Consider the following 15,116-nt stretch of genomic DNA (forward strand, 5'->3'; position numbering starts at 1 on the left):
TCCTGACAAAAATTCTGGACAGATGCGGTGACTGAATCAGCGCGGTCCCAAAATGGTGTAGCCCAGGCCAGGGCCCTCCCGGAAAGCAGACTGAGGATGAAGGCTACCTTGGCTCGCTCAGACGGAAACTGGTCAGACAGTAGCTCGAGGTGAAGAGAGCACTGAGACAGGAACCCTCGGCATAATTTAGGATCTCCGTCGTACTTGTCCGGCAGAGACAAGCGGATTCTGGACCTGGTGGCAACTGCTTGTGTGGGAGGTGCAGCAGATGCTGACGGAGGAGCTGGCTGTTGCTGAGTTGGCAGGAACTGCTGAAACATAGCGGTCAGCTGAGCCAACTGTTGACCTTGCTGGGCCACAACGGTGGTGAGGTCCGCTAGGCTTGGCAACGGAACATCAGCGGGATCCATGGCCGGATCTTACTGTCACAAACCGGCAGGACTGGTAGTGGATCCTCTGGACCAGAGAGACGATGGCGCGGGTTGTACTAGAGGACCGGTTCTAAGCAGTTACTGGTCTTCACCAGAGCCCGCCGCAAGGCGGGATGGATTTGCTGCGGCGGTAACTACCAGGTCGTGTCCCCTAGTAACAACTGGATCTCTCTGGCAGCTGATATGGCGTGGTACACAGGGAGTAGGCAAGAGCGTAGTCGGACGTAGCAGAGGTCAGGGCAGGCGGCAGAGGTTCAAAGGCGAGATGTCGGTAGCAAGGATTCGGCAACAGGCAAAGCAAACAAACACAGAAGGGAACGCTTTCACAGAGGCACAAGGCACAAAGATCCGGCAGGAAGCTGTGTGAGGAGAAGGTATTAATGAGCAGTGCACAGGTGAAGCCTAATTAAGTCAGCACTGCCTTTCACAAAACTTAACCCTTAATAACCAGTCTGGGCCAGGTACCAATCACCTGTGCACTGGTCCTTTAGATCTAAGAGTCCCGGTGCGCTGTGAGCGCTTCGAGGCCAGCAGGGGGCCCGGAGCGCTGAGCGTAACAATTTTTACCGCTTTCAACACATCGTTTCATGAACAACATGTTCTCTTGCTGCCTAATATATCCCACTGACTTTCCGATGCCATTGTTATTCACCTGTCAGTGGTCATAATGTTATGGCTGATTGGTGTACAATACATACATAAAACAGCAAAAGATGTGTTCACACTACGAGACGTTTCTCGGGGCTGCAGTTCCTCGGAGCTCCACAAGGTGGTGATCTCACTTCTACCAAGACAGGAAGTCTCTATGGAAGACAGGAAGTGATGTCAGGTAAAGGCGGGAAGTGATGTCAGGTATAAATAGGATTTACCGAGTGAGAGGTGAGTTGTTAGGAATTAGGAGACATTGCTGGAAGAGGTAATCATTTTCTATTTACATGGATCAGGGTTGGGAGTTCTAGATGACTGGTAAGGCTCTGGAGAAGTTCCAGAGGTGCACATGGAGGAGGAGATGAGAGCGAGATCAGGAGGGCTTTGCAGGAGCTCAGAGTACGGTTTGGGTGATATATTGAGATGAAGTTGGTGATGTAGCTCAGGGCAGATCTATGGATGGCTTTGTATGTTGTTAGTAATTTGAATTTGATTTATTAGGAGAGTGGAAGCCAATGGATGGTTTAGCAGAGAAGGGCGAAGGACACTAAATGGAAGCCAGTGGAGGAATTAGCAGAGAGGGGTGGGGGTGGAGGACACTGAATTGAAGCAAGTGGAGGTATTGCCAGAGAGGGGTGGAGGACACTGAATGGAAGCGAGTGGAGGGATTGGCAGAGAGGTGAGGAGGACACTGAATGGAGACCAGTGGAGAAATTGGCATAGAGGGATGGAGGCCAGTGGAGGGATTGGCAGAGAGAGGAGGAGGACACTGAATGGAAGCCAGTGGAGGGATTGGCAGAGAGAGGAGGAGGACAATGAATGAAAGCCAATCGAGTGATGGGCAGAGAGGGGTGGAGGGATTGGCAGACAGGGGGTGGAGGACACTGAATCGAGGCCAGTGGAGGAATCAGCAGAGCAGGGGGGAGGACACTTAATGGAGGCCAGTGGAGAGATTGGCAGAGAGGGGTGGACAGGTGCGCTTATATAGGCAGGTGTGCATGCATTCGCTACTGACACTAATTCCAAATGGCCTATATAAATGCAGCAGCTTCTCTAGGAGGTTGCTGTCTTATCTTCAGCCGTTCCTGTGAGTGACCCAGCTTATCCTGACCACGCTTGATCTCTACCTGCCCTGACATTGGCCTGCCTCTAAGACTCCGCTTACCTCTCGCTTATCTGCCTTGTCTCGTGTTGCCAACCTCTGCCTTTTTCCTGGCCATATAATCCCCCATACACCCCCATCCTAATATTGTACAACCAGTACAGTCCAGGTAATTTTCTGTTTTTGGTCTATAGGGAAGCCTTCATAGATCACATGACCAATAAGAATGGAGGAGGACCAGAGTCGCATGACCGAGGGGATATTAAACTTCACCCTGGAGATAATCTACCTGCTGACTGGAGAGGTGAGGAGGATTCTGGGAGGTCACCTGACATCACTCTTTTCTCTAATAATGAAACACAGACCTGACCGGAGAGGTGAGGAGGATTCTGGGATTCTAACATGATATTCCTATTGGTTCTCCAATATAGAGATTTCCTCTTCTGAAGTCAGGTGATCATATGACCATCACAGTGCCTCCATGTGACTCCCTAAAACCTGAGAGACACAACATGCAGAAGATTCTAGAAGTCACCAAGAAGATGATAGAGCTGCTGACAGGAGAGGTGAGCGGTGCTGGGAATTCTGGGACATTATCCAGTAACAGACAAGGGATGTGTCTGGATGGTGACTGTATCATTGTGTGTGTCAGGTTCCTATAAGGTGTCAGGATGTCACTGTCTATTTCTCCATGGAGGAGTGGGAGTATTTAGAAGGACACAAGGATTTCTACAAGGACGTCATGATGGAGAATCAGCCGCCCCTCACATCACCGGGTAAGAGGAGACTTTATTGTAAAGGAGAGAGCAGTACGGAGGATCCACCTAGATCCCCCATCATCTGATAAACACATAGCAACAATGTATTCAGTCAGTGTGTGTGTTTCCTACAGATGGATCCAGTAATGGGAACCCACCAGAGAGATGTCCCCGTCCTCTGTATTCCCGGGATTCCACACAGGAAGGTCACACCATCCCTCACCATCATCAGGTAGATGAGGAACAATCACTGATAGTATCATTAGGATCTGTACATTATCTGCATTGTTACCATTGATGTCATTTTTATTATATATTCAGAGTGGAAACCTGAGAGATTCTAAAGTTGAGGTTAAAGAAGAGATAAAAGAGGAGGATTATGAGGATGGGGTGATGGAGAAAGTACGCAAAAATCTGTACCAGGACACCATGGTGGAGTCATCCAGCTACAAAAACCCACCAGAGAGATGTCCCCGTCCTCTGTATTCCCGGGATTCCACACAGGAAGGTCACACCATCCCCCACCATCATCAGGTAGATGAGGAACAATCACTGATAGTTATATTTTATACAGAAGTGTGTTTGTCACAATAAATGTTTTATTATATATTCAGAGTGGAAACCTCACGGAGAATAATTTTATTGTTAAAGAAGAGTATAAAGAGGAGGATGAGGAGTATGGTGTGATGGAGGAGCTCTCAGAAGTACACATGGATGTCACAATAGAGCCACCTAATACTAGGAACCCACCTGAGAGATGTCCCCGTCCTCTGTATTCCAGGGATTCCACACAGGAAGATCACAACTATGCAAAACCTGATCAGGTAGATGAGGAACAATCACTGATAGTATCATTAGGATCTGTACATTATCTGCATTGTTACCATTGATGTCATTTTATTATATATTCAGAGTGGAAACCTCAAGGATAATATTGTTGGTAAAGAGGAGTATAAAAAAGAGGATGAGGAGTATGGAATGATAAACGAGTTTTCAGATGGACTCAAGGATATGATGGAGCCACCTAATACCAGGAACCCACCAGATAGATGTCTCCGTCCTCTGTTTTCCCAGAATTCCACACAGGAAGGTCACACCATCTCTCAAAATGATCAGGTAGAGGAGTAACAATCATTGATAATTATAGTTCATATACAAGCCTGTTGGTTACAATAGGTGTTATGATTATGCCTTCAGAGTGGAAACCTTGGAGATTGTAATATTGTTAAAGAAGAGAATAAAGAGGAAGATGAGGAGTATGGTTTAGTGGAGGAGCTTTCTGAAGGACACAGGGATCTCTTCAAGCACAATATGATGGAGCCACCTAATACCAGAAACCCACCGGAGAGATGTCCCCGTCCTCTGTATTCCGGGGATTCCACACAGGAAGATCACACCATCCCTCACCATCATCAGGTGGGTGGAGTTGAGGGTCGGGAACATAAATTGATTGAACATTCTGACATGTGGAGACAATGTGTGGACTCTACAAGATGATATTTTCTATGTGATCTCACATCATAAATACTTCTATGTTACAGATGTTATTTTCTGCCATTCTGTTGGTCTCGGATAAAGGTAATATTAACATGAATGTTGGAGGTGAAGATCTGGTGAAGATGAAAGTTGAGGGTGAAGTAGAAGAGACGTATGTGAGGGATGATCAGCAATATACGGAGGAGGCTGGAATGACGAGGACATTCATAGAGGAGGACACTCCTACAGAGATCAGCACAGGTGACCCATAATATATTCTTCTCTTATCTCTGCTCTGTTACTGCTCACTGATTGGTCCAGAGTAGGGTGAGAACTGAGTGATATCAGCCAATAATAGGATGATAACTGTCACCTCCCTGTACCGATCCCCGTCCTGGGGTTCAGCTGGCAGTATTAGGTTGTGTGTCACTCCTAGTTACAGTAGCACAGATATGAGAACACAGATTGAACCTTTCTTAGGTTGGTTCCTCTTCTTCCAGTAGACTTATAGCTAAATGTTACCATAAATATCTATTAAATGTCTTATTGGGATAGGGGAAATACTAATTTGCAGATATTTGCCAGCACACCGCAGGTCATCAAGTTGAGTCCAAGCAGTTTTTACTGAAGGATGATCACATCACAATAAAGATGTTTCAGAGCAAAGCAGGATCTGTTCGTCAGGCATGGCAGGCGATCACAAGCCTGGCGAAGGGGTCCTGTGTGGCTCCGAAACGTTGCACTATCTTTATGGTGCTTCAGTAAAAACTGCTTGGACTCAACTTGATGATCCGTAGTGTGCTGGCAAATATCTTCATTGTGGCTTTCTAATCCAGTCTCCAGCTGGTGGTTGCTACAGCACTCTAAATTTCTCTCCAGGAACGTGAGTGATGGAGTATTATTGGGGGGAATACTAAAAAAACGTCTCTTTCCAGGAGATAATACTGCAGCAAACTCCCTCCACTTCTGCATATCACCAGAAGCCTAGGCCTATGGTCACTCGTTCTATGACAAAGGGTCTTTAAGCCTAAACTTTGGACCTCTTGTTTATCAGAGATCACATGACCTAGGCTTGTGGTTGTTCAAAGAGCATGGACCTCCCAGTCCTCTTTGGTTTCTGCTTGTTTTGTCGCGGTCATGTGATACTTTACATTTTTTGGGGTTGTATTCGTTATGTGGAAAGAGAGATCACACAAATATTTCTCAGGTTACCAATAAGTTTAATACAGATATTAGAAAATCTAACAAGAATACTTCACTAAAGATGCTGTTTCCACCACGGAGTCCCACCTGCTTGCGCAGTGTGGTGCACAGGTGATCAGACGCATGCATGATTGCAAGCTCTGTTGTGCGACTTAGATCTTTCACGTTTTGGCTGTGCTGATATAGGACATGTGTAAGGAATGGCCAACCCACCCTCCAATGGGGCAAAATGACCTTCTAAGGAAAATGGCACATTCCTGAAAGGAGATTAGTGGACTGGCTTGTCCATATGGTCAGTTTACAATGACATTCCTTTGGTATGAGTCACAAGAAGACAGGACCCTCACCTTGCCAACATCCAAATATATAGAAAAAGAATGAGAAAATTAAATCCTACTTACTAAAAAAAAAAACAAGATTTGAGGCAGGTAATATATAAAAAAAATAACCATCTTTATTACAAAATTTCCTTAAACAACATAAAATCATAGCAACACCCTTTACTAGACAGTAGGTCAACAGATACCCATTTCCAAAGCATGGAGGTTTAGATCCGATCATGTGGGAGTCCGATCAATAAAAGGTAGGATTAGTATTGACGTGGATATCAGTAGTTAGGTCCACAGTTCCTCCATTCCTTTGAGCCAACGTGTTTCTCAAGATACCCTTGCTTCCTCAGGACTGATTGGGTGGGTTCTGATAAACCTTGAAGATAGGGATGTAGGTGAGAGCAAATCCAGGGTGCGTACACAGGGGCCCCTACAGAGAGGAGTAGGAGGACACCAAACGGTGGCCAAGGCGTCCACTTCTCCCAACGTTTGACCAGACAAGACCAGACTTCTGAGCTAAGATGTTATATCAATGCACTCTATAAAAAGATAAATTGGAGTGTATATAATAGAACCTGGACCTTGGTGAGGTTGTCCAGGAACCTGGATAAATCACACATGTAATGGCTGTATCAGATATCCTGAGTTTATAGGAAATTCAGCCACATGGACACGTAAGTGCGTTAGCGCATCTAATAGCCCAAATATTTGCCCCTAGAAAGGGCTGAAGGCCTGAAGCATCACCTCATAGTGTTTCAAAAAAGTCACCCCAGCCAGCAAAATCCCCCACTAGGGAGCTCTTAATAGAGCTTACCAATAGCCAGGTATAAGGGGATGCCTCAGAACGGATAGTCTCAGTGGTCTCAGCTGGTCTGCATGAGTATGAGTCAGCTAAGGTAACCAAACTTTGTCCTGTATGGCCCCTTAGCCAGGTTTAGAAGTCATGATTAGGTATTGTGAGCCAACAATAATAAGGAAATATGAAATACTAGACATTAAGCCCGTTAAATTAACGGGAGCTAGAACATATGTGGTCAAACATTTGTAAAAACAGACTTGTTCCAGTAAGTCGTACTTTGCTACTAAGTCAGTTTGCTTATAAATGTCCCTTTAATAGCGTGTCTGTTCTGTTTTTTTTTTTTTTTTACAGTAATGCACCTACAGTCGCAGATTTCATTCAGGCGTGTTTTGCGTCTGCAGTATTTCTATTTGCAAATGTCCCGTTCAAAACGTGTCTTTACTTTCCATTTTTTTGTAAGGTTTTGCAATCGCATAGCAGATTTTCTGTAGGCGTACTTTGCTACTAAAGTCAGTTTGCTTATAAATGCCTCTTTAATAGCGAGTCTATGTTCTACGTGTTTTTTTTTTTTTTTTACAGTAATGCACTTACAGTGGTAGATTTCAGTCAGGCAATGTCCCTTTAACAGCGTTTCTACAGTCGCAGATTTGCTTTGCTGAGTGTGACAGGCTTTTTCCTCTGTTTAAATGATCCTTTTCCTGACAGCAACAGCTTTTTTCCTTTAAAAATTAATCATGGCTCTATTCGCGTTCTTCACCACAATAATTACAGTCAAAGGGTTTGCCAAGTATAAGTTTCCTCATGCAATTCCAAGTATAAGTTTCCTCATACAATGTCCTTTTAATATCTTTAAGTCTCTCCCTCATCAGCCTCCTTGTCTGACCTGTCACGCACTGTGCACTGCGTCCCTGTTGCTCTAGCAATCTAATCTAGTGTCCCCATCAGAGTGCTCCCTTACATCAGCGTCCCCATCGGAGTGCTCCCTTACATCAGCGTCCCCATCGGAGTGCTCCCTTACATCAGCGTCCCCATCGGAGTGCCTCCTTACATCAGCGTCCCCATCGGAGTGCCTCCTTACATCAGCGTCCCCATCGGAGTGCCTCCTTACATCAGCGTCCCCATCGGAGTGCCCCCTTACATCAGCGTCCCCATCGGAGTGCCTCCTTACATCAGCGTCCCCATCGGAGTGCCCCCTTACATCAGCGTCCCCATCGGAGTGCCTCCTTACATCAGCGTCCCCATCGGAGTGCCCCCTTACATCAGCGTCCCCATCGGAGTGCCTCCTTACATCAGCGTCCCCATCGGAGTGCCCCCTTACATCAGCGTCCCCATCGGAGTGCCTCCTTACATCAGCGTCCCCATCGGAGTGCCTCCTTACATCAGCGTCCCCATCGGAGTGCCTCCTTACATCAGCGTTCCCATCGGAGTGCCTCCTTACATCAGCGTCCCCATCGGAGTGCCTCCTTACATCAGCGTCCCCATCGGAGTGCCTCCTTACATCAGCGTCCCCATCGGAGTGCTCCCTTACATCAGCGTCCCCATCGGAGTGCCCCCTTACATCAGCGTCCCCATCGGAGTGCCCCCTTACATCAGCGTCCCCATCGGGAGTGCTCCCTTACATCAGTGTCCCCATCGGAGTGCCCCCTTACATCAGTGTCCCCATCGGAGTGCCCCCTTACATCAGTGTCCCCATCGGAGTGCCCCCTTACATCAGCGTCCCCATCGGAGTGCTCCCTTACATCAGTGTCCCTTTATGTGTCCGGGTCAGAGTTCCCCTGTATGAGCCCCGGTTAAAGTGCCCCTAGTCTTAGTCCCCCTTTAATAATGCGGTTGTAGTCCCCCTTTAATAAGGCGGTCGGAGTCCCCCTTTAATAAAGCGGTCAGAGTCCCCCTTTAATAATACGGTTGGAGTCCCCCTTTAATATTGCCGTCAGAGTCCCCCCTTAATGTGCCCCGATAAGAGCTGTGTTTGTGTTCTCTAATCAGACAATATTCCTATATATATATCTATATAAATATTACACAGTACAAAATGTCAGCTTCACAGAGTAATGAGCCGCCTCCTACTCTCTCTCTCTACTTATCTGCTATGTAAACCCGATGGTTTACACAGTGCCTATGTGTGCTGCTGACCACATAACTTCTACTGTCTGATTCGTAGGTGGGAGTGGTTTATGCAAATTATCCCCAGAACTGCAGAGCTGATCACATGCTGAAGTGCAATGCTGTATTTATTCGTTTCGAATATATAAATATTGTGCAGAATGAAAAGTAAAGTCTTTAATATTTATGTGCATTATGAAGTACATTGAATACAACATTTAAATGGCTTTTATTATTCATGACAGAATTCACCACCGTAATGTGAAAAGGCAGTTGTTATGGGCTGGTAGCAGTGACTGCAATTATTCACTCAGATGCGGCTGCGGGTTGCCACCCACATTTTGGGGAAGTCCTGCCTTAACTGATTGAAGTAGGGGCGGGGCAAAGTCTCTGCACTCCCAACGGCTGTCTGTGGGGCACATGCGCAGTAGCGCAATCCCACGGACACAGGGAATCTGAACGCAGAGACACTTGGATTTTATTATTATAAATCATACAATTTTCCCATCACTGCTCTTCTGACAAGGCTGTGTAAATGTAGAAGTGATCTGGGAGGAGGACCAAAGCCCCTTTGAAGAGGGGAAGAGTCCCAGCTAGTCAAGAACATCTGCTCACTCATATCTACCTGATCCAGATGGAATCTTGATGGAAGTGAACTAACCCTCTCAGATCTATTGATGATGTTTTTATATTTTTCCAGGACACGCCATGGAGAAACCCTCAAAGGATCGTCTCACTTTATCTCCAGGTTGTGAAATCGAAGATGATGACCTCACAGGAGATCACATGGATGAAAGCGGGAAATGTTTGTCATCGCAGTCCTGTCCTCCTGAACATCAGACATTGAACACGGGTGAGAAGAAACATGTCTGCTCCGAGTGCGGGAAGAGTTTTCCACGAAGATATGACTTTGTTTTACATCAAAGAACTCACACAGGGGAGAAGCCATTTCCCTGTCCTGAGTGTGAAAAATGTTTTGCGATAAAATCAAACCTTGCAAAACATCAAAGAACCCACACGGGTGAGAAGGCATTTCCCTGCCCTGAGTGTGGAAAATGTTTTTCACAGAAGCACCATCTTAATTCACATCTGAATTTTCACACGGGGGAAAAGCCATATACGTGTCCTGAGTGTGGGAATTGTTTTAGACAAAAACAACACCTTGTAAAACATCAAAGAATTCACACAGGGGAGAAGCCGTATTCCTGCCGTGAGTGTGGGAAATGTTTTACAGAAAAATCAAGTCTTGTAAAACATCAAAGAATGCACACGGGTGAGAAGTCGTATTCCTGCCCTGAGTGTGGGAAAGGTTTTATAGAAAAATCAGACCTTGTAAAACATCAAATAATTCACACGGGTGAGAAGGCGTATTCCTGCCCTGAGTGCGGGAAATGTTTTTCACAGAAAAATTCTCTTGTTGCACATCAAAGATCTCACACAGGGGAGAAGCCATATTCTTGCCCTGAGTGTGGGAAATGTTTTACAGAAAAATCAGACCTTGTAAAACATCAAAGAATTCACACGGGTGAGAAGCCGTATTCTTGCCCTGAGTGTGGGAAATTTTTTACAGAAAAATCAGACCTTGTTAAACATCAAAGATCTCACACAGGGGAGAAGCCGTATTCTTGCCCTGAGTGTGGGAAAAGTTTCAGTATCAAGACCCATCTTAATAACCATCTGAGGACTCACACAGGCGAAAAACCATATTGCTGTCCTGAGTGCGGAAAATGTTTTACACAAATATCAGGTCTTATACAACATCGAACAACTCACACGGGTGAGAAGGCATATTCCTGCCCTGAGTGCGGGAAACGTTTTTCACAGAATTCCCATCTTAAAATACATCGGAGACTTCACACGGGTGAAAAGCCGTATTCCTGCGCTGAGTGTGGAAAAGGTTTTCCACAGAAATCAGACCTTGGTAAACATCAAAGAACTCACACGAGGAAGAGGCCGTATTCCTGCCCTGAGTGCGGGAAATGTTATCCACAGAGATCAGACCTTGTTAAACATCAAAGATCTCACACAGGGGGAGAAGCCGTATTCCTGCCCTGAGTGCGGGAAAAGTTTTTCACTCAAGTACGAGTTTAACAAACACTGTAGGTCTCACACAGGTGAGTAGATGCGTAGCTTCTTAGTGTAGAAAATGCCCTTCATAAAAGTCCAATCTTACTGAACATCCGATATGCTACACATGGGAAAATTTTGGCCCTAAGTGTGGGAAATTTTTATCTACAAAAATCAGAACCTGTCTAACACCAATAGTCTCACACAGGGGAGAAGCTGTATTCCTGCCCTGAGTGCGGGAAATGTCTTTCATAGAAGTCTTGTCTTACCAAACATCAGAGAACTCACACAACCCTTGAGGTGTACCCGTGTCCTGAGTGTGGGAAATGTCTTCTATATGGATCATATTTTGCAGTACATCAGAAATCTCAAGCTGGGAAGAAAACACGGGGGTGAGCGTTCCTCTGATCTTTACCATGGAAGAAACACTTTGAAGCTTTAGTAAGATTATTTTTATGAAGTTCTGTCTGGCTTACTCTACGAGGAGGGAATATCACTGCTGGTTGAGTCCCTCTAGCAGTGTAGTCGGATCTCCCCGGCTCATCAGCAGAAGCTTCAATGAAAGACATCATGGTGTGAGAGATTCTATACATGGATGAGGGAGAAGGGGAGATCAGACTACATTACAAGACTGACATCTTCTGTGTAGTAGTCATCAGCCTGCACAGGCAGCTTCATTTGCTTGGAGAGGGACACCTGTTGGCTAAAGGTGGAAAATATGACATGATATGATGGAACATTTCATAATTACCTGAAATAAAATATATCGTATATATCTAATCTAAATCTTGTGTCTTAGTAGTTTTGTTTTACCAGCTTGTACTTGTTAGAACAGCCGCTTCTGTCTCTCAGGACGTCTGTAGTAGACGCTAATAAAAGTTCATCAGTTCATGGACCCATCTATCATTCCACCTGTAAATCCTCCTCTGCACCATCGCCACCTCCAACCACATCACCATCACAACCTCCAACCACATCACCATCACTACCTCCAACCACATCACCACCTCCAGCCACATCACCATCACTACCTCCAACCACATCACCATCACAACCACCAACCACATCACCACCACCACCACCACCTTCAATCACGTTACCATCACTACTTCCAACCACATCACCACCTCCAGCCACATCACCATCACAACCACTAACCACATCACCACCTCCAACCACATCACAACCACCAACCACATCACCATCGCCACCTCCAACCCCATTACCATCACCACCTCTAAACACATTACCATCACCACCTCTAACCACATCACAACTACCAACCACATCACAACTACCAACCACATCACCATCACAACCACCACATCACCACCTCCAACCACATCACCACCTCCAACCACATTACCATCACCACCTCCAACTACATCGCCATCACCACCACCAACCACATTACCATCACCACCTCTAACCACATCACCAAAACCACATCACCATCACAACCTCCAGCCACAAGATATTTTGCATGTTTTTTTTTCGGCTCTCTTGCAGTAAACCTAAGGAAACAAACCCGTTACTATAATAATATACTTTTTCTGAACAAAATTGCTGTGTATACAAACTATTTACATTCAAAGGAAAACCAATACAAGACATATAGAGTGCTATCAATATGCGTACATACATGCTATCCTTTACTAGCTGAAGAAAATGAATTAATCTCAATGCAATAGAGATACACTGAAAATCATTAACCTCTGTTATAGCTGGTCCACAATTTCCTTAATGAACAGGACTCCCAACATTAAGTGTTCACAGGGAAACAAGTTCTTGATCAAGGCTCCTCTGAAAAGGTGAGTTTTCGAGGATCGCCTAAAGGTTGGACAGGGTAGGAGCTCACTGGACATACTGGAGAAGGGAGTTCCAGAGAATGGGAGATGCTCTCGAGAAGTCATGGAGGTGAACATGGAAGGAGGTTACATAGGGGGCTTAAGAACAGGAGGAGCGGAGAGGATGATTTGGACGATATCTGCAGATGTGGTTGGTGATGTAGCTGGGGGCGATGTTGTGGTTGGCCTTGTATGTTGTGGTCAGTGTTGGCAATAATTCAGACTCGCATGGCCCTAGGCATCAAAGTTCCTTCAGATATCTAGGAGCACTCAATGAGACACAGAGACGGCAGGTTCGATGTCACAGAATGCTCGGCTTTATCAAAACAATGAAGAACTTTTTATAAAGAGAGAGTAAAAGGGGAAGTTCCTTTCCAGGAGATTATACATAGAGTTGATACAAGAATAGCAGTTTACCATTACGTGCTTCAAGTCACTTACTTACATATGAGCTAATTAAAATAAGGCATAGTTATAATTGGAATTACATCAGACTTTTTCTAAGGGTTATGATAAGGTGTGATTAGTTACTTCAAATAGACGCGCTCTAAGGGTCAATTTGACCACAAAGCGTAACGTCCTGGAAACTTTCAAGGACATTTACATAGATTTTTAATTAAGCCGAGTCTAGGGTTTTAGTAAAAAGATGGAGTTGAAAGAACAAAATGGAGGATAGATTATTCCTTCAGTTAGTGTTTTATATGGTGGGGTAGGGGAAGCCAGTGAAAGGATTGGCAGAGAAGGGCAGCAGATCCCACACGGGTAATAAGGTGCATTATTCTAGCAGCAGAAGTCATAATAGAGTAAATGGGGGATAGCCTGTGTAAGGGAAGACCAGTGAGGGGGGAGTTGCAGTAGTCAAGGCGTAAATAACCAAGGAGAGAATACGTTGTTTTGTGGTGAGGTTAGTCAGGAAGGGGCGAATTCTGGAAACGTTGCAGAGGATAAGACAACAAGATTTAGGCAGTGATTGGATGTGGGGGCTGAAGTAGAGATCAGAGTCCAGCACCCTGGCATGTGGGGAGGGACCAATGGTTGTGCCGTTGATCTTAATGGTAAAGTCTTGGTGAGGAGGAAATATTTTGAGCTCAGTTTTAGAAAGATCCTTTAAATCCTGTAAGTTGCAAGGTGGGGTTTACATGACGGGTTTGTCCTACCTAAAAACTTGTTCTGTACCTCAAACCATCCGTGAACCATTTTTGCCGTGTGGCAGGGTGCATTTTCCTGCTTAAAGAGGCCACTGCTATCATGGAAATACCTTTTCCATGAAGAGGTGTACTTGGTCACCAAGTATGTTTAGAGGTGGTACGTGTCAAAGTAACATCCACATAAATGGCATGAACCAAGGTCAACTAGCAGAGCATTGCCCAAAGCATCACACTGCCTCCGCCAGCTTTTCTTTTTCCCATAATGCATCCTGTTGCCATCTCTTCCCCAGATAAGTGACGAACACAGACCTGGCCATCCACATGATGTATTAGAAAACAGGATTCATCAGATCAGGCCACCTTCTTCCATTGTTTCGTGGTTTAGTTCTGGTGCTTAAGTGCCCATTGTAGACTCGTTTGGCTGTGAACACAGGTCAGCATGGACACCCTGACTGGTCTGCGGCTACACAGCCCCATACACAACAAACTGAGATGAAGATTTTTACCGCTTTCAACACATCGTTTCATGAACAACATGTTCTCTTGCTCCCTAATATATCCCACTGAATTTCTGATGCCATTGTAACGATATAATCAATGTTATTCACTTTACCTGTCAGTGGTCATAATGTTATGGCTGATCGGTGTACAATACATACATAAAACTGCAAAAGATGTGTTCACACTACGAGACGTTTCTTGGGGCTGCAGTTCCTCTGAGCTCCACAAGGTGGTGATCTCACTTCTACCCAGACAGGAAGTCTCTATGGAAGACAGGAAGTGATGTCAGGTAAAGGCGGGAAGTGATGTCAGATATAAATAGGATTTACCGAGTGAGAGGTGAGTTGTTAGGAATTAGGAGACATTGCTGGAAGAGATAATCATTTTCTATTTACATGGATCAGGGTTAGGAGTTCTAGATGACCGGTAAGGCTCTGGAGAACTTCCAGAGGTGCGCATGGAGGAGGAGATGAGAGCGAGATCAGGAGGGCTTTGCAGGAGCGGAGAGTACGGTTTGGGTGATATATTGAGATGAAGTTGGTGATGTAGCTCAGGGCAGATCTATGGATGGCTTTGTATGTTGTTAGTAATTTGAATTTGATTTATTAGGAGAGTGGAAGCCAATGGAGGGTTTAGCAGAGAGGGGCGAAGGACACTAAATGGAAGCAAGGGGAGGAATTAGAAGAGAGGGGTGGAGGACACTG

General features: G+C 45.3%; 2 protein-coding genes across 2 annotated transcripts in view; one reads left to right on the forward strand and one right to left on the reverse strand.

Annotated features, from left to right (window-relative positions):
* Positions 1-15,116, forward strand: part of LOC309562972 (uncharacterized protein) — a 581,033-nt gene that overhangs the window by 510,316 nt on the left and 55,601 nt on the right. The window contains 1 exon segment of the mRNA XM_082267298.1: positions 10,047-10,626. Within this exon segment, the coding sequence (XP_082123424.1) occupies positions 10,047-10,626 (580 nt within the window).
* LOC309562915 (uncharacterized protein) overlaps positions 1-15,116 on the reverse strand; it is a 523,709-nt gene that overhangs the window by 201,039 nt on the left and 307,554 nt on the right. The gene's annotated exons all lie outside the window — the stretch shown is intronic.

Source organism: Pelophylax lessonae (assembly GCF_965119305.1).
Source record: "Pelophylax lessonae genome assembly, chromosome: 9".
NCBI lineage: Eukaryota > Metazoa > Chordata > Amphibia > Anura > Ranidae > Pelophylax > Pelophylax lessonae.